This window comes from Neoarius graeffei, chromosome 23 (assembly GCF_027579695.1).
Source record: "Neoarius graeffei isolate fNeoGra1 chromosome 23, fNeoGra1.pri, whole genome shotgun sequence".
NCBI classification, from domain to species: Eukaryota; Metazoa; Chordata; class Actinopteri; order Siluriformes; family Ariidae; genus Neoarius; species Neoarius graeffei.
The window spans coordinates 22724543-22749243 of NC_083591.1; the positions used below are offsets into that span (position 1 = coordinate 22724543).

Consider the following 24701-nt stretch of genomic DNA (forward strand, 5'->3'; position numbering starts at 1 on the left):
CGCGCGTTTTCGCCCATGGCAAGCGCCCCGAAAATGGCCCAACAGCGGAGAAAAATAAAGAAGAAGAAGAATTAAAGCCGCAAGCGGCCTCGACGGGCCCTCGCGCCAGCGGCCAAGGGGGGCGGGGGCATGCGTCCCCGCGAAATACCTTCCACAGCTTCTTTGGCAAGAGACATTACTCCCACAATGGTGACAAAGCACAGAATTGGACACAGAGTACACAGTGCGCTGAGATGTTGTCATGGACAGAACATTTTATGCCATGGCTTCCCAACCAAATTAATGTATTTACCTCATCAGTCACCAAGCTATAGCTACATAGGATTGTCTTCTGTTAGACATCTATTAGTCTGTATGTAACGCTACAACACTTGCTCCCGACTGCCTACCCATTCCCCACAAGTCATGTGTGTTTAAGGCAACCAAAACAACATACTCCTGGTGCCTCATGATTGTAAACACCTCTCCTGCAACTGCTACAGTGCAATGAGCGCCCCCAGTGGTCCACAAGTCATGTGTGTTTAAGGCAACCAAAACAACATACTCCTGGTGCCTCATGATTGTAAACACCTCTCCTGCAACTGCTACAGCGCAATGAGCGCCCCCAGTGGTGAAAGTTCACCAAATTTGGTATACATGTCAAGGGACCTATGAAGAGTTGTTTTGTAAAGTTTGATCAAGTTTGACCAATCAGAAGCCGAGATATAAATTGTTGCCTGAAAACAGCGCCCCCAGTGGCAAAAGTTCACAAAATTTGGCACATATGTCAGGTGACCTGTTAAGAGTGTGCGTATCAAGTTTGATCAAGATTGAGAAAATAGAAGATGAGATATTGATTTTTGAAGAATAAATTTTTTGGTTTCTCCCATGTCAGTAGGTGGCGCTATGCTACAACACTTGCTCCCGACTGCCTACCCATTCCCCACAAGTCATGTGTGTTTAAGGCAACCAAAACAACATACTCCTGGTGCCTCATGATTGTAAACACCTCTCCTGCAACTGCTACAGCGCAATGAGCGCCCCCAGTGGTGAAAGTTCACCAAATTTGGTATACATGTCAAGGGACCTATGAAGAGTTGTTCTGTAAAGTTTGATCAAGTTTGACCAATCAGAAGCCGAGATATAAATTGTTGCCTGAAAACAGCGCCCCCAGTGGCAAAAGTTCACAAAATTTGGCACATATGTCAGGTGACCTGTTAAGAGTGTGCGTATCAAGTTTGATCAAGATTGAGAAAATAGAAGATGAGATATTGATTTTTGAAGAATAAATTTTTTGGTTTTTCCCATGTCAGTAGGTGGCGCTATGCTGTACATGAGCGATTATGAGTTGGAAAAATAAGTGTCTACAACAGCAACGTACTATCACAAGGAAGTGGTGTGAAGGAAAAGCATTATGGAATTATTAACCAAAAACCCGTATTGGAGTAATTGCGTCGGCCAAAAACAGCGCCCCCCATGGACGAAAATTCCCAAAATGTGGTAAACATGACATGGGAGGTAGTAAGAGGGTGGCCATGAAGTTTGACCAAATTTGAGGAAAGATTGGATTTTTTGCCCAAAAACAGCGCCCCCAGTGGCGAAATATCACAGAAATTGGGTAACATGTCAGAAGTCCAATGACTGATTTGCGTGTGAAGTATGAGCAGTTGTGAGCAATTAGAAGATTTGTTATGAATTTTTAAGCATGTAAAATTTTGCATTGAAAATTGATTGACGTATAACTTCTGAACGGTTTATCCTACGTGAAACCAATTCAGTAACTTTTGTCAGCCATGTCTGTAGATGATGTCTATTAATTTTGGTGACATTCCTATGAACGGTCTAGGAGGAGTTGCGCCGTCTTCGTGGCCATGCATTTCGCACAAAAGTGAAATTACCTCACTTCCTGTTGGGCGTGGCTAATGCATTGGCATTACATTTTTGTCCAGCTAAGTGAGATACATATGCGTACCAAATGGCATGCCACTACTACAAACTACATGGCAACCAGGCACCTTAATGTGGGAGGCCAAAATCACAACGACTTAGGGGGCGCTATAGAGGCCCTGAGGCCCGCCTGGATCTGGGCTTCCGGTTCTCAGTAGCGGTGGCAGTCTAAGAAAAAGGAGCCAAATTTCGTGCGTTCTCGACCATGGCAAGCGCCCCAATAAGGGTCTTGAAAAGAGTTTGCTTGACAAGTTTGACAAATCAGAAGCTGCAATATCATTTTTGCCATAACCAGCACCCCCAGGGGCGAAAGTGCACAAAATTTGGTGTACATGTCAGGTGAGCTATGAAGAGTTTGCGTATGAAGTTTGAGGACAATTGAGTAAATAGAAGATGAGATATAGATTTTTGAAGAATAAATTTTTTGGTTTTTCCCATGTCAGTAGGTGGCGCTATGCTGTACATGAGCGATTATGAGTTGGAAAAGTAAGTGTCTACAACAGCAACATACTATCACAAGGTAGTGGTGTGAAGGAAAAGCATTATGGAATTATTTACCAAAAACCCGTTTTGGAGCAATTGCGTCGGCCAAAAACAGCGCCCCCCATGGACGAAAATACCCAAAACGTGGTATACATGACATGGGAGGTAGTAAGAGGGTGGCCGTGAAGTTTGACCAAATTTGAGGAAAGATTGGATTTTTTGCACAAAAATAGCGCCCCCAGTGGCGAAATATCACAGAATTTGGGTAACATGTCCGAAGCCCAATGAGTGATTTGCGTGTGAAGTATGAGCAGTTTTGAGCAATTAGAAGATTTGTTATTAATTTTTTAGCATGTAAAATTTTGAAGTGAAAATTGATTGACGTATAACTTCTGAACGGTTTATCCTACGTGAAACGTATTTAGTAACTTTTGTCAGCCATGTCTGTAGATGAGGTGTATCAATTTTGGTGACATTCCTATGAACGGTCTAGGAGGAGTTGCGCCGTCTTCGTGGCCATGCATTTCGCACCAAAGTGAAATTACCTCACTTCCTGTTGGGCGTGGCTAATGCATTGGCATTACATTTTTGTCCGGCTTAGTGAGATACATATGCGTACCAAATGGCATGGCACTACTACAAACTATATGGCAACCAGGCACCTTAATGCAGGAGGCCAAAATCACAACGACTTAGGGGGCGCTATAGAGGCCCTGAGCCCCGGCCAAGTTTGGCCTTTTGGTTCTGAGTAGCGGTGGCAATTCTCGGAACTGGTGCCAAATTTCGTGCGTTTTCGCCCATGGCAAGCGCCCCGAAAATGGCCCAACAGCGGAGAAAAATAAAGAAGAAGAAGAAGACGGAAGAATAATTAAAGCCGCAAGCGGCCTCGACGGGCCCTCGCGCCAGCGGCCAAGGGGGGCGGGGGCATGCGTCCCCGCGAAATACCTTCCACAGCTTCTTCGGCAAGAGACATTACTCCCGCAATGGCGACAACGAACAGAATTGGACACATGGCAACGAGAGGGTCTCGCACTGAACGGTGCTCGGGCCCTAATAATAATAGCGCCCTAATAAGGGTCTTGTAAAGAGTTTGCTTGCCAAGTTTGACAAATCAGAAGCTGCAATATCATTTTTGCCATAACCAGCACCCCCAGGGGCGAAAGTGCACAAAATTAGGCGAACATGTCAGCTGAGCTATGAAGAGTTTGCGTATGAAGTTTGATGACAATTGAGTAAATAGAAGATGAGATATAGATTTTTGAAGAATAAAATTTTTGGTTTTTCCCATGTCAGTAGGTGGCACTATGCTGTACATGAGCGATTAAGAGTTGGAAAAATAAGTGTCTACAACAGCAACGCACTATCACAAGGTAGTGGTGTGAAGGAATAGCATGATGGAATTATTTACCAAAAACCCGTTGTGGAGCAAGTGCGTCGGCCAAAAACAGCGCCCCCAATGGACGAAAATTCCCAAAATGTGGTATACATGACATGGGAGGTAGAAAGAGTGTGGCCGTGAAGTTTGACCAAATTTGAGGAAAGATTGGAAATTTTGCCCAAAAATAGCGCCCCCAGTGGCGAAATATCACAGAAAGTGGGTAACATGTCAGAAGCCCAATGAGTGATCTGCGTGTGAAGTATGAGCAGTTTTGAGCAAGTAGAAGATTTGCTATGAGTTTTTAAGCATGTAAAATTTTGCATTGAAAATTGATTGACGTATAACTTCTGAACGGTTTATGCTATGTGAAAGGTATTTAGAAACTTTTGTCAGCCATGTCTGTAGATGATGTCTATCAATTTTGGTGACATTCCTATGAACGGTCTAGGAGGAGTTGCGCCGTCTGCGTGGCCATGCATTTTGCACAAAAGTGAAATTACCTCACTTCCTGTTGGGCGTGGCTAATGCATTGGCATTAAATTTTTGTCCGGCTTAGTGAGATACATATGCGTACCAAATGGCATGCCACTTCTACAAACTACATGGCAACCAGGCACCTTAATGCGGGAGGCCAAAATCACAACGAGTTAGGGGGCGCTATAGAGGCCCTGAGGCCCGCCTGGATCTGGGATTCTGGTTCTCAGTAGCGGTGGCAGTCTAAGAAAAAGGAGCCAAATTTCGTGCGTTGTCGACCATGGCAAGCGCCCCAATAAGGGTCTTGTAAAGAGTTTGCTTGGCAAGTTTGACAAATCAGAAGCTGCAATATCATTTTTGCCATAACCCGCACCCCCAGGGGCGAAAGTGCACAAAATTTGACGTAGATGTCAGGTGAGCTATGAAGAGTTAGCGTATGAAGTTTGATGACAATTGAGTAAATAGAAGATGAGATATAGATTTTTGAAGAATAAATTTTTTGGTTTTTCCCATGTCAGCAGGTGGCGCTATGCTGTACATGAGCGATTATGAGTTGGAAAAATAAGTGTCTACAACAGCAATGCACTATCACAAGGTAGTGGTGTGAAGGAAAAGCATTATGGAATTATTTACCAAAAACCCGTTTTGGAGCAATTGCGTCGGCCAAAAACAGCGCGCCCCATGGACGAAAATTTCCAAAACGTGGTGTACATGACATGGGAGGTAGTAAGAGGGTGGCCGTGAAGTTTGACCAAATTTGAGGAAAGATTGGAATTTTTGCCCAAAAATAGCGCCCCCAGTGGCGAAAAATCACAGAAATTGGGTAACATGTCAGAAGCCCAATGAGTGATTTGCGTGTCAAGTATGAGCAGTTTTGAGCAATCAGAAGCTTTGTTATGAATTTTTAAGCATGTAAAATTTTGCATCGAAAATTGATTGACGTATAACTTCTGAACGGTTTATCCTACGTGAAACGTATTTAGTAACTTTTGTCAGCCATGTCTGTAGATGACGTGGATCAATTTTGGTGACATTCCTATGAACGGTCTAGGAGGAGTTGTGCCGTCTTCGTGGCCATGCATTTCGCACAAAAGTGAAATTACCTCACTTCCTGTTGGGCGTGGCTAATGCATTGGCATTACATTTTTGTCTGGCTTAGTGAGATACATATGCGTACCAAATGGCATGCCACTACTACAAACTACATGGCACCCAGGCACCTTAATGCGGGAGGCCAAAATCACAACGACTTAGGGGGCGCTATAGAGGCCCTGAGCCCCGGCCAATTTTGGGCTTCTGGTTCTGAGTAGCGGTGGCAATTCTCGGAATTGGCGCCAAATTTCGTGCGTTTTCGCCCATGGCAAGTGCCCCGAAAATGGCCCAACAGCGGAGAAAAATAAAGAAGAAGAAGAAGAGGACGGAAGAAGAAGAAGAAGAAGAAGAAGAAGACGGAAGAATAATAATAGTGAACTCTTACAAGAACAATAGGGCCTTCGCCCATAGGGCTCGGGCCCTAATTAAAGCCGCAAGCGGCCTCGACGGGCCCTCGCGCCAGCGGCCAAGGGGGGCGGGGCATGCGTCCCCGCGAAATACCTTCCACAGCTTCTTCGGCAAGAGACATTACTCCCACAATGGCGACAAAGCACAGAATCGGACACAGAGTACACGGTGCGCTGAGATGTTGTCATGGACAGAAAATTTTATGCCAAGGTTTCCCAACCAAATTAATGTATTTACCTCATCAGTCACCAAGCTATAGCTACATAGGATTGTCTTCTGTTAGACATCTATTAGTCTGTATGTAACGCTACAACACCTGCTCCCGACTGCCTACCCATTCCCCACAAGTCATGTGTGTTTAAGGCAACCAAAACAACATACACCTGGTGCCTCATGATTGTAAACACCTCTCCTGCAACTGATACAGCGCAATGAGCGCCCCCAGTGGTGAAAGTTCACCAAATTTGGTATACATGTCAAGGGACCTATGAAGAGTTGTTGTGTCAAGTTTGATCAAGTTTGACCAATCAGAAGCCGAGATATAAAATGTTGCCTGAAAACAGCGCCCCCAGTGGCAAAAGTTTACAAAATTTGGGAGATATGTCAGGTGACCTGTTAAGAGTGTGCGTAGCAAGTTTGATCAAGATTGAGTAAATAGAAGATGAGATATTGATTTTTGAAGAAAAAATGTTTTGGTTTTTCCCATGTCAGTAGGTGGCGCTATGCTGTACATGAGCGATTATGAGTTGCAAAAATAAGTGTCTACAACAGCAACGTACGATCACAAGGTAGTGGTGTGAAGGAAAAGCATTAAGGAATAATTTACCAAAAACCCGTTTTGGAGCAATTGCGTCGGCCAAAAACAGCGCCCCCCATGGACGAAAATTCCCAAAATGGGGTATACATGACATGGGAGGTAGTAAGAGGGTGGCCGAGAAGTTTGACCAAATTTGAGGAAAGATTGGATTTTTTGCCCAAAAATAGCGCCCCCAGTGGCGAAATATCACAGAATTTGGGTAGCATGTCAGAAGCCCAATGAGTGATTTGCGTCTGAAGTATGAGCAGTTTTGAGCAATTAGAAGATTTGTTATGAATTTTTAAGCATGTAAAATTTTGCATTGAAAATTGATTGACGTATAACTTCTGAACGGCTTATCCTACGTGAAACGTATTTAGGACCTTTTGTCAGCCATGGCTGTAGATGATGTCTATCAATTTTGGTGACATTCCTATGAACAGCCTAGGAGGAGGTGCGCCGTCTTCGTGGCCATGCATTTCGCACAAAAGTGAAATTACCTCACTTCCTGTTGGGCGTGGCTAATGCATTGGCATTACATTTTTGTCCGGCTTAGTGAGATACATATGCGTACCAAATGGCATGCCACTACTACAAACTACATGGCAACCAGGCACCTTTATGCGGGAGGCCAAAATCACAACGACTTAGGGGGCGCTAAAGAGGCCCTGAGGCCCGCCTGGAGCTGGGCTTCTGGTTCTCAGTAGCGGTGGCAGTCTAAGAAAAAGGAGCCAAATTTCGTGCGTTGTCGACCATGGCAAGCGCCCCAAAAAGGGTCTTGTAAAGAGTTTGCTTGCCAAGTTTGACAAATCAGAAGCTGCAATATCATTTTTGCCATAACCAGCACCCCCAGGGGCGAAAGTGCACAAAATTTGGCGTATATGTCAGGCGAGCTATGAAGAGTGTGCGTATGAAGTTTGATGACAATTGAGTAAATAGAAGATGAGATATAGATTTTTGAAGAATAAATTTTTTGGTTTTTCCCATGTCAGTAGGTGGCGCTATGCTGTACATGAGCGATTATGAGTTGGAAAAATAAGTGTCTACAACAGCAACGTACTATCACAAGGTAGTGGTGTGAAGGGAAAGCATTATGGAATAATTTACCAAAAACCCGTTTTGGAGCAATTGCGTCGGCCAAAAACAGCGCCCCCCATGGACGAAAATTCCCAAAATGTGGTATACATGACATGGGAGGTAGTAAGAGGGTGGCCGTGAAGTTTGACCAAATTTGAGGAAAGATTGGATTTTTTGCCCAAAAATAGCGCCCCCAGTGGCGAAATATCACAGAAATTGGGTACCATGTCAGAAGCCCAATGAGTGATGTGCGTGTGAAGTATGAGCAGTTTTGAGCAACTAGAAGATTTGTTATGAATTTTTAAGCATGTAAAATTTTGCATCGAAAATTGATTGACGTATAACTTCTGAACGGTTTATGCTACGTGAAACGTATTTAGTAACTTTTGTCAGCCATGTCTGTAGATGATGTGTATCAATTTTGGTGACATTCCTATGAACGGTCTAGGAGGAGTTGCGCCGTCTTCGTGGCCATGCATTTCGCACAAAAGTGAAATTACCTCACTTCCTGTTGGGCGTGGCTAATGCATTGGCATTACATTTTTGTCCGGCTTAGTGAGATACATATGCGTACCAAATGGCATGCCACTACTACAAACTACATGGCAACCAGGCACCTTAATGCGGGAGACCAAAATCACAACGACTTAGGGGGCGCTATAGAGGCCCTGAGCCCTGGCCAAGTTTGGGCTTTTGGTTCTGAGTAGCGGTGGCAATTCTCGGAACTGGCGCCAAATTTCGTGCGTTTTCGCCCATGGCAAGTGCCCCGAAAATGGCCCAACAGCGGAGAAAAATAAAGAAGAAGAAGAAGAAGAAGAAGACGGAAGAATAATAATAGTGAACTCTTACAAGAACAATAGGGCCTTCGCCCTATAGGGCTCGGGCCCTAATTAAAGCCGCAAGCGGCCTCGACGGGCCCTCGCGCCAGCGGCCAAGGGGGGCGGGGGCATGCGTCCCCGCGAAATACCTTTCACAGCTTCTTCGGCAAGAGACATTACTCCCACAATGGCGACAAAGCACAGAATTGGACACATGGTAACAATAGGGTCTCACAATGTACGGTGCTCGGGGGGCGCTATAGAGGCCCTGAGGCCCGCCTGGATCTGGGCTTCTGGTTCTCAGTAGTGGTGGCAGTCTAAGAAAAAGGAGCAAAATTTCGTGCGTTGTCGACCATGGCAAGCGCCCCAATAAGGGTCTTGTAAAGAGTTTGCTTGCCAAGTTTGACAAATCAGAAGCTGCAATATCATTTTTGCCATAACCAGCACCCCCAGGGGCGAAAGTGCACAAAATTTGGCGTATATGTCAGGTGAGCTATGAAGAGTTTGCGTGTGAAGTTTGATGACAATTGAGTAAATAGAAGATGAGATATAGATTTTTGAAGAATAAATTTTTTGGTTTTTCCCATGTCAGCAGGTGGCGCTATGCTGTACATGAGCGATAATGAGTTGGAAAAATAAGTGTCTACAACAGCAACGTACTATCACAAGGTAGTGGTGTGAAGGGAAAGCATTATGGAATAATTTACCAAAAACCCGTTTTGGAGCAATTGCGTCGGCCAAAAACAGCGCCCCCCATGGACGAAAATTCCCAAAATGTGGTATACATGACATGGGAGGTAGTAAGAGGGTGGCCGCGAAGTTTGACCAAATTTGAGGAAAGATTGAATTTTTTGCCCAAAAATAGCGCCCCCAGTGGCGAAAGTGCACAAAATTTGGCGTATATGTCAGGTGAGCTATGAAGAGTTTGCATACGAAGTTTGATGACAATAGAGTAAATAGAAGATGAGATATAGATTTTTGAAGAATAAATTTTTTGGATTTTCCCATGTCAGTAGGTGGCGCTATGCTGTACATGAGCGATTATGAGTTCGAAAAATAAGTGTCTACAACAGCAACGTACTATCACAAGGTAGTGGTGTGAAGGAAAAGCATTATGGAATTATTTACCAAAATCCCGTTTTGGAGCAATTGCGTCGGCCAAAAACAGCGCCCCCCATGGACGAAAATTTCCAAAATGTGGTATACATGACATGGGAGGTAGTAAGAGGGTGGCCGTGAAGTTTGACCAAATTTGAGGAAAGATTGGAATTTTTGCCCAAAAAGAGCGCCCCCAGTGGCGAAATATCACAGAAACTGGGAAACATGTCAGAAGCCCAATGACCGATTTGCGTGTGAAGTATGAGCAGTTTTGAGCAATCAGAAGATTTGTTATGAATTTTTAAGCATGTAAAATTTTGTATCGAAAATTGATTGACGTATAACGTCTGAACGGTTTATCCTACGTGAAACGTATTTAGGACCTTTTGTCAGCCATGTCTGTAGATGATGTGTATCAATTTTGGTGACATTCCTATGAACGGTCTAGGAGGAGTTGCGCCGTCTTCGTCGCCATGCATTTCGCACAAAAGTGAAATTACCTCACTTCCTGTTGGGCGTGGCTAATGCATTGGCATTACATTTTTGTCCGGCTTAGTGAGATACATATGCGTACCAAATGGCATGCCACTACTACAAACTACATGGCACCCAGGCACCGTAATGCGGGAGGCCAAAATCACAACGACTTAGGGGGCGCTATAGAGGCCCTGAGCCCCGGCCAAGTTTGGGCTTTTGGTTCTGAGTAGCGGTGGCAATTCTCGGAACTTGTGCCAAATTTCGTGCGTTTTCGCCCATGGCAAGCGCCCCGAAAATGGCCCAACAGCGGAGAAAAATAAAGAAGAAGAAGAAGACGGAAGAATAATAATAGTGAACTCTTACAAGAACAATAGGGCCTTCGCCCTATAGGGCTCGGGCCCTAATTAAAGCCGCAAGCGGCCTCGACGGGCCCTCGCGCCAGCGGCCAAGGGGGGCGGGGGCATGCGTCCCCGCGAAATACCTTCCACAGCTTCTTTGGCAAGAGACATTACTCCCACAATGGTGACAAAGCACAGAATTGGACACAGAGTACACGGTGCGCTGAGATGTTGTCATGGACAGAACATTTTATGCCATGGCTTCCCAACCAAATTAATGTATTTACCTCATCAGTCACCAAGCTATAGCTACATAGGATTGTCTTCTGTTAGACATCTATTAGTCTGTATGTAACGCTACAACACTTGCTCCCGACTGCCTACCCATTCCCCACAAGTCATGTGTGTTTAAGGCAACCAAAACAACATACTCCTGGTGCCTCATGATTGTAAACACCTCTCCTGCAACTGCTACAGTGCAATGAGCGCCCCCAGTGGTCCACATGTCATGTGTGTTTAAGGCAACCAAAACAACATACTCCTGGTGCCTCATGATTGTAAACACCTCTCCTGCAACTGCTACAGCGCAATGAGCGCCCCCAGTGGTGAAAGTTCACCAAATTTGGTATACATGTCAAGGGACCTATGAAGAGTTGTTTTGTAAAGTTTGATCAAGTTTGACCAATCAGAAGCTGAGATATAAATTCTTGCCTGAAAACAGCGCCCCCAGTGGCAAAAGTTCACAAAATTTGGCACATATGTCAGGTGACCTGTTAAGAGTGTGCGTATCAAGTTTGATCAAGATTGAGAAAATAGAAGATGAGATATTGATTTTTGAAGAATAAATTTTTTGGTTTCTCCCATGTCAGTAGGTGGCGCTATGCTACAACACTTGCTCCCGACTGCCTACCCATTCCCCACAAGTCATGTGTGTTTGTTTAAGGCAACCAAAACATACTCCTGGTGCCTCATGATTGTAAACACCTCTCCTGCAACTGCTACAGCGCAATGAGCGCCCCCAGTGGTGAAAGTTCACCAAATTTGGTATACATGTCAAGGGACCTATGAAGAGTTGTTTTGTAAAGTTTGATCAAGTTTGACCAATCAGAAGCCGAGATATAAATTGTTGCCTGAAAACAGCGCCCCCAGTGGCAAAAGTTCACAAAATATGGCAAATATGTCAGGTGACCTGTTAAGAGTGTGCGTATCAAGTTTGATCAAGATTGAGGAAATAGAAGATGAGATATTGATTTTTGAAGAATAAATTTTTTGGTTTCTCCCATGTCAGTAGGTGGCGCTATGCTGCACATGAGCGATTATGAGTTGGAAAAATAAGTGTCTACAACAGCAACGTACTATCACAAGGTAGTGGTGTGAAGGAGAAGCATTATGGAATTATTTACCAAAAACCTGTTTTGGAGCAATTGCGTTGGCCAAAAACAGCGCCCCCCATGGACGAAAATTCCCAAAATGTGGTATACATGACATGGGAGGTAGTAAGAGGGTGGCCGTGAAGTTTGACCAAATTTGAGGGAAGATTGGATTTTTTGCCCAAAAATAGCGCCCCCAGTGGCGAAATATCACAGAAATTGGGTAACATGTCAGATGCCCAATGAGTGATTTGCGTGTGAAGTATGAGCAGTTTTGAGCAATTTGAAGATATGTTATGAATTTTTAAGCATGTCAAATTTTGCATTGAAAATTGATTGACGTATAACTTCTGAACGGTTTATTCTACGTGAAACGTATTTAGGAACTTTTGTCAGCCATGTCTGTAGATGATGTGTATCAATTTTGGTGACATTCCTATGAACGGTCTAGGAGGAGTTGCGCCGTTTTCGTGGCCATGCATTTCGCACAAAAGTGAAATTACCTTACTTCCTGTTGGGCGTGGCTAATGCATTGGCATTACATTTTTGTCCGGCTTAGTGAGATACATATGCGTACCAAATGGCATGCCACTACTACAAACTACATGGCAACCAGGCACCTTAATGCGGGAGGCCAAAATCACAATGAGTTAGGGGGCGCTATAGAGGCCCTGAGGCCCGCCTGGATCTGGGCTTCTGGTTCTCAGTAGCGGTGGGAGTCTAAGAAAAAGGAGCCAAATCTCGTGTGATGTCGACCATGGCAAGCGCCCCAAAAAGGGTCTTGTAAAGAGTTTGCTTGCCAAGTTTGACAAATCAGAAGGTGCAATATCATTTCTGCCATAACCCGCACCCCCAGGGGCGAAAGTGCACAAAATTTGGCGTACGTGTCAGGTGAGCTATGCAGAGTTTGCGTATGAAGTTTGATGACAATTGAGTAAACAGAAGATGAGATATAGATTTTTGAAGAATAAATTTTTTGGTTTTTCCCATGTCAGTAGGTGGCGCTATGCTGTACATGAGTGATTATGAGATGGAAAAATAAGTGTCCACAACAGCAACGCACTATCACAAGGTAGTGGTGTAAAGGAAAAGCATTATGGAATAATTTACCAAAAACCCGTTTTGGAGAAATTGCGTCGGCCAAAAACAGCGCCCCCCATGGACGAAAATTCCCAAAATGTGGTATACATGACACGGGAGGTAGTAAGAGGGTGGCCGTGAAGTTTGACCAAATTTGAGGAAAGATTGGATTTTTTGCCCAAAAATAGCGCCCCCAGTGGCGAAATATCACAGAAATTGGGTAACATGTCAGAAGCCCAATGAGTGATTAGCGTGTGAAGTATGAGCAGTGTTGAGCAATTAGAAGATTTGTTATGAATTTTTTAGCATGTAAAATTTTGAAGTGAAAATTGATTGACGTATAACTTCTGAACGGTTTATCCTACGTGAAACGTATTTAGTAACTTTTGTCAGCCATGTCTGTAGATGATGTGTATCAATTTTGGTGACATTCCTATGAACGGTCTAGGAGGAGTTGCGCCGTCTTCGTGGCCATGCATTTCGCACAAAAGTGAAATTACCTCACTTCCTGTTGGGCGTGGCTAATGCATTGGCATTACATTTTTGTCCGGCTTAGTGAGATACATATGCATACCAAATGGCATGCCACTACTACAAACTATATGGCAACCAGGCACCTTAATGCGGGATGCCAAAATCACAACGACTTAGGGGGCGCTATAGAGGCCCTGAGCCCCGGCCAAGTGTGGGCTTTTGGTTCTGAGTAGCGGTGGCAATTCTCGGAAGTGGCGCCAAATTTCGCGCGTTTTCGCCCATGGCAAGCGCCCCGAAAATGGCCCAACAGCGGAGAAAAATAAAGAAGAATAATAATAGTGAACTCTTACAAGAACAATAGGGCCTTCGCCCTATAGGGCTCGGGCCCTAATTAAAGCCGCAAGCGGCCTCGACGGGCCCTCGCGCCAGCGGCCAAGGGGGGCGGGGGCATGCGTCCCCGCGAAAAACCGTAAAGAGTTTGCTTGCCAAGTTTGACAAATCAGAAGCTGCAATATCATTTTTGCCATAACCAGCACCCCCAGGGGCGAAAGTGCACAAAATTTGTCGTATGTGTCAGGTGAGCTATGAAGAGTTTGCGTATGAAGTTTGATGACAATTGAGAAAATAGAAGATGATATATAGATTTTTGAAGAATAAATTTTTTGGTTTTTCCCATGTCAGTAGGTGGCGCTATGCTGTACATGAGCGATTATGAGTTGGAAAAATAAGTGTCTACAACAGCAACGCACTATCACAAGGTAGTGGTGTGAAGGAAAAGCATTATGGAATTATTTACCAAAAACCCGTTTTGGAGCAATTGCGTCGGCCAAAAACAGCGCCCCCCATGGACGAAAATTCCCAAAATGTGGTATACATGACATGGGAGGTAGGAAGAGGGTGGCCGTGAAGTTTGACCAAATTTGAGGAAAGACTGGAATTTTTGCCCAAAAATAGCGCCCCCAGTGGCGAAATGTCACAGAAAGTGGGTAACATGTCAGAAGCCCAATGAGTGATCTGCGTGTGAAGCATGAGCAGTTTTGTGCAAGTAGAAGATTTGTTATGAATTTTTAAGCATGTAAAATGTTGCATTGAAAATTGATTGGCGTATAACCTCTGAACGGTTTATGCTACGTGAAACCTATTTAGTAACTTTTGTCAGCCATGTCTGTAGATGATGTGTATCAATTCTGGTGACATTCCTATGAACGGTCTAGGAGGAGTTGCGCCGTCTTCGTGGCCATGCATTTCGCACAAAAGTGAAAGTACCTCACTTCCTGTTGGGCGTGGCTAATGCATTGGCAATACATTTTTGTCCGGCTTAGTGAGATACATATGCGTACCAAATGGCATGCCACTACTACAAACTACATGGCAGCCAGGCACCTTAATGCGGGAGGCAAAAATCACAACGAGTTAGGGGGCGCTATAGAGGCCCTGAGGCCCGCCTGGATCTGGGCTTCTGGTTCTCAGTAGCGGTGGCAGTCTAAGAAAAAGGAGCCAAATTACGTGCGTTGTCGACCATGTCAAGCGCCCCAATAAGGGTCTTGTAAAGAGTTTGCTTGGCAAGTTTGACAAATCAGAAGCTGCAATAGCATTTTTGCCATAACCAGCACCCCCAGGGGCGAAAGTGCACAAAATTTGGCGTAGACGTCAGGTGAGCTATGAAGAGTTTGCGTATGAAGTTTGATGACAATTGAGTAAATAGAAGATGAGATATAGATTTTTGAAGAATAAATTTTTTGGTTTTCCCATGTCAGTAGGTGGCGCTATGCTGTACATGAGCGATTATGAGTTGGAAAAATAAGTGTCTACAACAGCAACGTACTATCACAAGGTAGTGGTGTGAAGGCAAAGCATTATGGAATTATTTACCAAAAACCCGTTTTGGAGCAATAGCGTCGGCCACAAACAGCGCCCCCCATGGACGAAAATTTCCAAAACGTGGTATACATGACATGGGAGGTAGTAAGAGGGTGGTCGTGAAGTTTGACCAAATTTGAGGAAAGATTGGAATTTTTGCCCAAAAATAGCGCCCCCAGTGGCGAAATATCACAGAAATTGGGTAACATGTCAGAAGCCCAATGAGTGATTTGCGTGTGAAGTATGAGCAGTTTTGAGCAATTAGAAGATTTGTTATGAATTTTTTAGCATGTAAAATTTTGAAGTGAAAATTGATTGACGTATAACTTCTGAACGGTTGATCCTACGTGAAACGTATTTAGTAACTTTTGTCAGCCATGTCCGTAGATGATGTGTATCAATTTTGGTGACATTCCTATGAACGGTCTAGGAGGAGTTGCGCCGTCTTCGTGGCCATGCATTTCGCACAAAAGTGAAATTACCTCACTTCCTGTTGGGCGTGGCTAATGCATTGGCATTACATTCTTGTCCGGCTTAGTGAGATACATAAGCGTACCAAATGGCATGCCACTACTACAAACTACATGGCACCCAGGCACCTTAATGCGGGAGGCCAAAATCACAACGACTTAGGGGGCGCTATAGAGGCCCTGAGCCCCGGCCAAGTTTGAGCTTCTGGTTCTGAGTAGCGGTGGCAATTCGGAACTGGTGCCAAATTTCGTGCGTTTTCGCCCATGGCAAGTGCCCCGAAAATGGCCCAACAGCGGAGAAAAATAAAGAAGAAGAAGAAGACGGAAGAAGAAGAAGAAGAAGAAGAAGAAGACGGAAGAATAATAATAGTGAACTCTTACAAGAACAATAGGGCCTTCGCCCATAGGGCTCGGGCCCTAACAATGCCCGTGTGCTGTTTTCAACAGTAGAGAAGTTAACTAATCCCCCACCACAATTAGCATCTGAACTTCTCTCAGTTAATAAAGGCAATGAGTTTGCATCCTTTTTCAAAGGTAAAATTGATAAAATACGGCAGAATATTCCTCATAATATATCTCAGTTGCAAAAAATTGAAAAACTGCAATCACCAATGACACAGATAGATAACTTCAACACAATGTCAGAATTTTGTTTAATTGATTATGAGACTCTTGAAAAAACTGTACAAAATCTCAGTTCCTCAACATCTGAATTGGACATTCTGCCCACCAACTTTTTTAAGTCTGTTCTTCATCTTATAATTACAGATGTGCTTCAAATTATACAGTGGTGCTTGAAAGTTTGTGGACCCTTTAGAATTTTCTATATTTCTGCATAAATATGACCTAAAACATCATCAGATTTTCACCCAAGTCCTAAAAGTAGATAAAGAGAACCCAGTTAAACAAATGAGACAAAAATATTATACTTGGTCATTTATTTATTGAGGAAAATGATCCAATATTACATATCTGTGAGTGGCAAAAGTATGTGAACCTTTGCTTTCAGTATCTGGTGTGACCCCCTTGTGCAGCAATAACTGCAACTAAACGTTTGCGGTAACTGTTGATCAGTCCTGCACACCGGCTTGGAGGAATTTTAGCCTGTTCCTCCGTACAGAACAGCTTCAACTCTGGGATGTTGGTGGGTTTCCTCACATGAACTGCTCGCTTCAGGTCCTTCCACAACATTTCGATTGGATTAAGGTCAGGACTTTGACTTGGCCATTCCAAAACATTAACTTTATTCTTCTTTAACCATTCTTTGGTAGAACGACTGGTGTGCTTAGGGTCGTTGTCTTGCTGCATGACCCACCTTCTCTTGAGATTCAGTTCATGGACAGATGTCCTGACATTTTCCTTTAGAATTCGCTGGTATAATTCAGAATTCATTCTTCCATAAATGATGGCAAGCCGTCCTGGCCCAGATGCAGCAAAACAGGCCCAAACCATGATACTACCACCACCATGTTTCACAGATGGGATAAGGTTCTTATGCTGGAATGCAGTGTTTTCCTTTCTCCAAACATAACGCTTCTCAATTAAACCAAAAAGTTCTATTTTGGTCTCAGCCGTCCACAAAACATTTTTCCAATAGCCTTCTGGCTTGTCCACATGATCTTTAGCAAACTGCAGACGAGCAGCAATGTTCTTTTTGGAGAGCAGTGGCTTTCTCCTTGCAACCCTGCCATGCACACCATTCTTGTTCAGTGTTCTCCTGATGGTGGACTCATGAACATTAACATTAGCTAACTTGAGAGAGGCCTTCAGTTGCTTAGAAGTTACCCTGGGGTCCTTTGTGACCTCGCCAACTATTACATGCCTTGCTCTTGGAGTGATCTTTGTTGGTCGACCACTCCTGGGGAGGGTAACAATGGTCTTGAATTTCCTCCATTTGTACACAATCTGTCTGACTGTGGATTGGTGGAGTCCAAACTCTTTAGAGATGGTTTTGTAACGTTTTCCAGCCTGATGAGCATCAACAACGCTTTTTCTGAGGTCCTCAGAAATCTCCTTTGTTCATGCCATGATACACTTCCACAAACATGTGTTGTGAAGATCAGACTTTGACAGATCCCTGTTCTTTAAATAAAACAGGGTGCCCACTCACAACTGATTGTCATCCCATTGATTGAAAACACCTGACTCTAATTTCACCTTCAAATTAACTGCTAATCCTAGAGGTTCACATACTTTTGCCACTCACAGATATGTAATATTGGATCATTTTCCTCAATAAATAAATGACCATGTATAACATTTTTGTCTCATTTGTTTAACTGGGTTCTCTTTATCTACTTTTAGGACTTGTGTGAAAATCTGCTGATGTTTTAGGTCATATTTATGCAGAAATATAGAAAATTCTAAAGGGTTCACAAACTTTCAAGCACCACTGTAAATACATCCCTGGAGACTGGCGTTGTTCCTGTGTCCCTAAAAAAAGCCGTTGTAAAGCCCCTACTTAAAAAAATAATCTGGATCCTTCAGTATTAAATAACTACAGGCCAATATCAAATTTACCATTCATCGGGAAAATCCTTGAAAAAATTGTCTTCAATCAATTAACTGCCTTCTTGATATCAAACAGCCGTTTTGATAATTTTCAGTCAGGATTTCGTGCCAATCATAGCACTGAAACAGCGCTGATTAAAGTTATAAATGACATACGTCTTAATACTGATGCAGGCAAAACATTGGTCCTGGTATTACTGGACCTCAGTGCAGCTTTTGATACTGTTGATCACAACATACTCCTATATCGACTTGAACCCTGGGTTGGATTGACTGGTAAAGTTATCAATTGGTTAAATTCATACTTAAAAGATAGAAGCTTCTTTGTTACCATGGGAAATTGTTCCTCAACGTCAATGTCCTTGACCTGTGGTGTCCCCCAGGAGTCGATTCTTGGACCATTACTTTTCAACCTTTATATGCTCCCACTTGGGCAAATTATCAATAACAATTCAATTTTGTATCACTGCTATGCAGATGACACCCAAATTTATTTTGCTCTATCACCTAATGATTATGCCCCCCTTGAATGTCTCTACCAGTGTATCGATCAAATCAACAGCTGGATGTCACAAAATTTTCTTCAGCTGAACACAGATAAAACAGAAGTAATTCTATTTGGAAAAAAAGATGAAAGACTCAGGATTACCACTATTCTTGACACAAAAGGGATTAAAACTAAAGAAATGGTTAAAAATCTTGGTGTTTTCATTGACAGCGAGCTAAACTTTGACAGTCACATGAAAGCAATCACTAAAACGGCATTTTATCACCTAAAAAACATTTCCAAACTAAGAGGACTTATGTCAAAAAATGATCTGGAAAAACTAATACATGCCTTCATCTCTAGTAGGGTTGATTACTGCAATGGCCTTTTCACAGGCCTGCCAAAAAAGACCATCAAACGACTTCAGCTGGTTCAAAATGCAGCGGCTAGGGTTCTCACACGAACAAAAAGAACAGAGCACATTACCCAAATTCTAAGGTCCCTTCAGTGGCTTCCAGTAAGCTACAGAATTGACTTTAAAACATTGCTGCTGGTGTACAAATCTCTAAATGGTACAGGGCCCAATTGCCTCTCTGATATGTTGCAGCGGCCTAACCCAATCAGATCTACCAGATCGAAACAGAAAAATTTACTATTAAAACCAGTTGTTAAAACAAAGTATGGTGAAGCAGCTTTTAGCTACTATGCAGTACAGCTATGGAACCAACTGCCAGAGGACATTAAAAATGCTCCTGCTGTTGGCAGCTTCAAATCCAGGTTAAAGACCAAGCTGTTTTCAGATGCTTTCTGTTAAATAATTAATATTGTCTTCTTTACATTTTTTATAATTTTTACTTTCTCTGCATGTTTCAAATTTACTTTAACTTTATTCTATTTTATTCTGCTGGTTTATTTTTTTTCTTTTTCTCCTCCTATTTGAACTACTACTTCATTTTATTATTTTATTTCTACTATTGTTTAATTATTATTATTTTCTTTTAATTCTTTTAATTAATTGTTTAATTATTTTAATATTATATATTAGAATAAAAATAAAATTATTTTATGTAATTTTATTCTCTATTGTTTACTGTTTTGTTTTTACTTCTGTAAAGCACATTGAACTGCCATTGTGTATGAAATGTGCTATATAAATAAACTTGCCTTGCCTATAAGAGCTGGGACTTCAGCTCAGCCAAAACTTAGCCACACACACTGAAAAAGCAACAGGGCAAAGGATTTTGCAAGGCTTAGCGGCAGGCTGCCAGGTCGAGTCACTGTGTGTAGTTGTTGATGTTGATTTTAAAAGTAACTTAGTAAATTACATAGGGAAAAGAATACTTAAGTATGAGTGAAAAATACTGAGGCGAGTGTGCAGCGTGGAAGAAGAGTCTGGAGACAGAACTCTTAGTTTATTGGTCGTTAGCCTGTGCTACTTGCTCTTGATAGCACTGGCTTGACTGCTTTATTAGCATTCACTAACACTATACTGGCTGGAAGGTTACTTCACTTCTGCGCCAACAGCACTGATTCACGGTTAAGCTCGCGCTGGCCTTCGAGGAGGCCTAGGACTCGTGTCCATATTATATTTTTTATATCCACACACACACAGTATATATGTCTCTCACACACACACACACACACACACACACACACACACACACGAGTGGTGTGGTCAGGTATTCAGATACCCACTTAACCATTTGAGATACCAGAATTTGAATAATGAAATCATTATTTGGGTATTCATTATGCCTAAGGTTCATATGAAGTCAGTAAATATTAAAAAGATGAAAAAGAAAAGATGCACCTTGACAAAAGAAAATGAATATCTCAATCACTGGATTTGAACCCGAATGAAAACCAGTGGATTGAACTGAAGAGGAAAACTGCACAAAACTACAAATATAAAAGACTTGTGTAGGCTCTGGATGGAGGCATTATAGGAAGACATTACAGGAAGAGTCTCAGTGTTGTAATGTAATGTGTCACAAATTATGAACTGTAAGGTTGATGATCATTTCAAACAGGTACAGAATATAAACATGTTTACATAAATCTACATCATCTCCCTGTATGTTTGAGCCCAAAACATTAACTGCATATTTTTTTACATTAATTTTTGCTCATGAAGGATGTCAGTAATTTTGGAGGGCCCCTGACTGAGAGCCACGAGAGCAAAATTGTCTGTGCTCCTGGGTGGGAGTGATGGTATACTCTCTGTCAGTCACAGTGACATTTTCCAATTGTGGATGTCAGATACAAGTGTGTTATGCTGCTCAGTTCAAATAAGTTGTTGAGGTTGGTCTGCACACCCTCCCTGGGTGGTAGTTGTTTAATTGGGGGTTGGCAAGATGATATTGGGTAGAAAATTCTGCACTCAGCTACAGATACCTACGGTACAAACACTAAAGATGCATCACAACACAAACACTTACCTCCACTGGCGTCGGTGAGTTCTGTCCTGCGAAGGAAGCCGAGGTAGCCTGTTCTTGCCCAGACAGTTTGTGTGTCTCCAAAACTGAGTCTGGCATTAAAATGATCTAAGCGAACGTTCTCCTCGCCGAATACTGAGAAATATCCACTCGCATTCTGACTGCTGTGCACCCATATCTACAGTGCACGCGCGTGCACACACACACACACACACACACACACACACACACACACACACACACACACACACACACACACACACTCCATATGCTCATCATACACACTTACCCATATTCACAGGTTATGAATCACAGAATAAACCAAATCTATTAATTGCTCAATGGCAGCCTTTGATTGGTCTAACCTCTCCTAAATGAGAATCTCCGATTGGCCCTTTTGTCTCTGGATTGGCAATGATGATGCGGACACCTGGTAAGATCTGCAGATCAAAAGCAAAAGTAAATTAATATGTTTGTTTCTTTATTTATTTGCTTAGTAAATATAATTTAAATATAATAATAAAATTTATTTAACACTTTTAAACACTTTAAAGGTTGCATATTTGATTTCTCACCTTGCCTGACTCCATGAGAGGCAAACTATGTGGAGACCCTTTTTCTACCAAGCGTACTCTACATGACACACAATAATAATATAACATTGATTTACAAAAAAAAAACAAAAAACAAAATACTAACTCTACTTACAAAAAAACTCTCCCAGGCTCTAAGTTGAGACTGGGGAGAGTGAGTGTCTATGTGGAAGATTTCAAGATGCTGTGTGTGAACTGATATGGATGTGCTACCTGTCATGTCGGAGTGCTCTCATGTCCACATAGACAGTAGTTGGGTCTGGTCCTGATGTCCCCTACACACACACAACATTTCGTTAAAGGAAAGTTCTCAAACATTTATTTTCATGATTGCTCATCTCATTATATAAATCAAAACATGGTTTTGTTCTTAACATCAGGCAGTATGAGATGCTGAATTGTTTACATTACGTTTGGCAGACGCTCAAATCCAGAGTGACTTACATTTATCACATTTATACAACTTAGCAGTTGAAGGTTAAGGGCTTTGCCCAAGAGCCCAGCTGTAGCAACTTGTGGTGCTGGGATTTGAACTCATGAACTTCTGATCGGAAGGCCAATGTTTTAACCTCAGTGCTACCAGCACCACATGTTTTTAGCTCATCCAGCCGACAGGCGATGAGCTTATGCCATCATGTGTTGTCCGTCCATCGTCCACATTTCACAAAAATCACTTCTCTCTCAATTCTTCAATTTTTATTATTTTTGACAGGAAGGTAGGTCTGCCTGGGTGCATACAGCTTCTACCCACATTTGCATAATTGCAATTAATAATGAAGATATGGAGTAATTAAGCCCTAACAAGCAGTTTCCACACAAATCACTTCTTCTCCCTCAATTCTCCACCGATTTTGATTCTTTCTGGCACGAAGGTAGGGGTACCTAGGGTGCATATAACTTCTACCCAGATCTGTTTAATTACAATTATTAATGAAATTATGGACTAATTAAGCCTGAATAAGCAGTTTAACAAAAAATCACTTCTCAGTCAATTCCTCACCATTTTAGATACTTTCTGGCAAATAGGTAGGTATTCCTAAGGTGTATATAGCTTCTGTATATAGCTTGCAACATTTATTGTACAAGGTGGCCCACTTTAGATCGTTCCTTCTGGACTAGACGGGGCCAGAAGGATTTGCACTAATTGTTAATGAACTTATTACTGATCAGGAGTTTAATGTACTGTGTTTAACAGAAACATGGATGAAGCCAAATTAATATATAGCATTAAATGAAACTAGTCCTCCTGGATACAGTTATATACACTAGCCTCGTCTAACTGTTAGAGAAGGAGGTGTCGCGGTTATTTATAATGATTATCTAGATGTAACACACAAACCTGGTTATAAATGTAATAAATTTGAAGTTCCTCATACTAATATCATGTATGTAGCCTCGAAAAATAAGTTTACCCAGTTAATTCTGTTACTTATTATTTACAGGCCCCCGGGGCCATATTCTGAGTTTCTTTCTGAAATTGCAGATTTTCATCTCAGACCTGGTTATTTCCTTAGACAAAGCTTTAGTTGTCGGAAATTTTAATATTCATTTTGATAACCCAGAAGACCCTTTGAAAACAGCGTGTGTGTCCATTTTAGATTCAGTAGGGGTTAATCAGAACATCATAGGACTGACCCATAATGGGGGTTACACTCTCAATCTAATACTAATATTCGGGTTAGACGTAGAAAATATAGTCATACTTCCACAGTCTGAAGTTATCTCAGATCATTATCGCATCTCATTCAAAATATGTCTGAGTAATAATATATGCACATCGTCACGCTACTGTATTAAACGTACATTCATGTCAACTACTGCACAGAGTTTTATAAATGATCTCCCAGAGTTATCAACTTTGATTGGGTCACTGTCAGCCCCCGCAGAACTTGATCAGGCAACTGAATGCTTAGAGTCAATGTTCCGCTATACTTTAGATAGTGTAGCTCCTCTTAAAAGGAAAATGATCAGAGGGAAAAAATTAGCACCCTGATATAACGATGACACTCGCACTTTAAAACAGACCACTTGAAAATTGGAACGTAAATGGTGTCAAACAAAATTGGTAGCGTTCAAATTAGCTTGGAAGGAGAGCTTCTTGATGTATAGAAAAGCTCCTAGTGCTGCAAGATCAACATATCTCTCCTTCCTAATAGAAGCTAACAAAAATAATCCTAGATTCCTATTTAATACTGCAGCAAAATGAACCAGGAAAAAGACCACTATAGACACATGCACACCTGCAGTATGTAGTAGCAACGACTTCATGAATTTTTTCAATGACAAAATCGAAAATATCTGACAAAAAATTCAAACTCCCAATTTAAGGTCAGACAACTTAAGAGACAATTTAAGTCACCCTGTAGTTAACAATATAACTGTATCAGATCAGCAATTAGAATGTTTTACTCCCCTTAGAGAAATCAAACTACTTTCATTAATCTCTGCATCAAAATCCTCAACTTGTGTACTAGATTCCTTACCTACATGTCTATTCAAACAGATAATACCTGAATTGAACTGCTTCTAAAAATAATAAATTCTTCTCTTAGGATTGGCTATGTACCAAAATCCTTTAAACTTGCAGTTATCAAACCCCTGATTAAAAAACCTGACAGCTGTCCAATTATTGGCCAATATCAAACCTCCCCTTTATCTCCAAGATCCTAGAAAAAGCTGTCGCACAGCAGTTATGCTTATATTTACATAGGAATAACATCCATGAAATGTATCAGTCAGGATTTAGGCTTCATTGTAGCACAGAAACAGCACTGGTTAAAGTAGTAAATGACCTACTGTTGGCGTTTGATCAGGGCTGTGTCTCGTTGCTTGTGTTGCTTGACCTAAGTACAGCATTTGATACCACTGATCATTCCATTCTCCTGGATAGACTAGAAAATGTTGTGGGAGTTAAGGGAACAGCCCTCTCCTGGCTCAGCTCTTATTTAACTGATCGCTATCAGTATGTTGATGTAAATGGTGATTTTTCTAGGCATACTGAGGTAAAGTTTGGTGTTTTACAAGGTTCGGTCTTAGGCCCACTACTTTTTTCTTTA

The 24701-nt window shown here is 42.2% G+C and overlaps 1 protein-coding gene across 4 annotated transcripts in view; it reads right to left on the bottom strand.

The window, feature by feature from the left end:
- Nucleotides 1–24701, bottom strand: part of dip2cb (disco-interacting protein 2 homolog Cb) — a 205492-nt gene that overhangs the window by 13214 nt on the left and 167577 nt on the right. For all 4 annotated transcript variants that reach the window (XM_060905941.1, XM_060905939.1, XM_060905940.1 and 1 more), the window contains exons 33-36: nt 21859–21920; nt 21628–21685; nt 21418–21492; nt 21056–21230 (exon numbers count right to left, since the gene is read on the bottom strand). In XM_060905941.1, coding sequence (XP_060761924.1) covers nt 21056–21230; nt 21418–21492; nt 21628–21685; nt 21859–21920 — 370 coding nt within the window. The remainder of the gene's footprint in view (nt 1–21055; nt 21231–21417; nt 21493–21627; nt 21686–21858; nt 21921–24701) is intronic.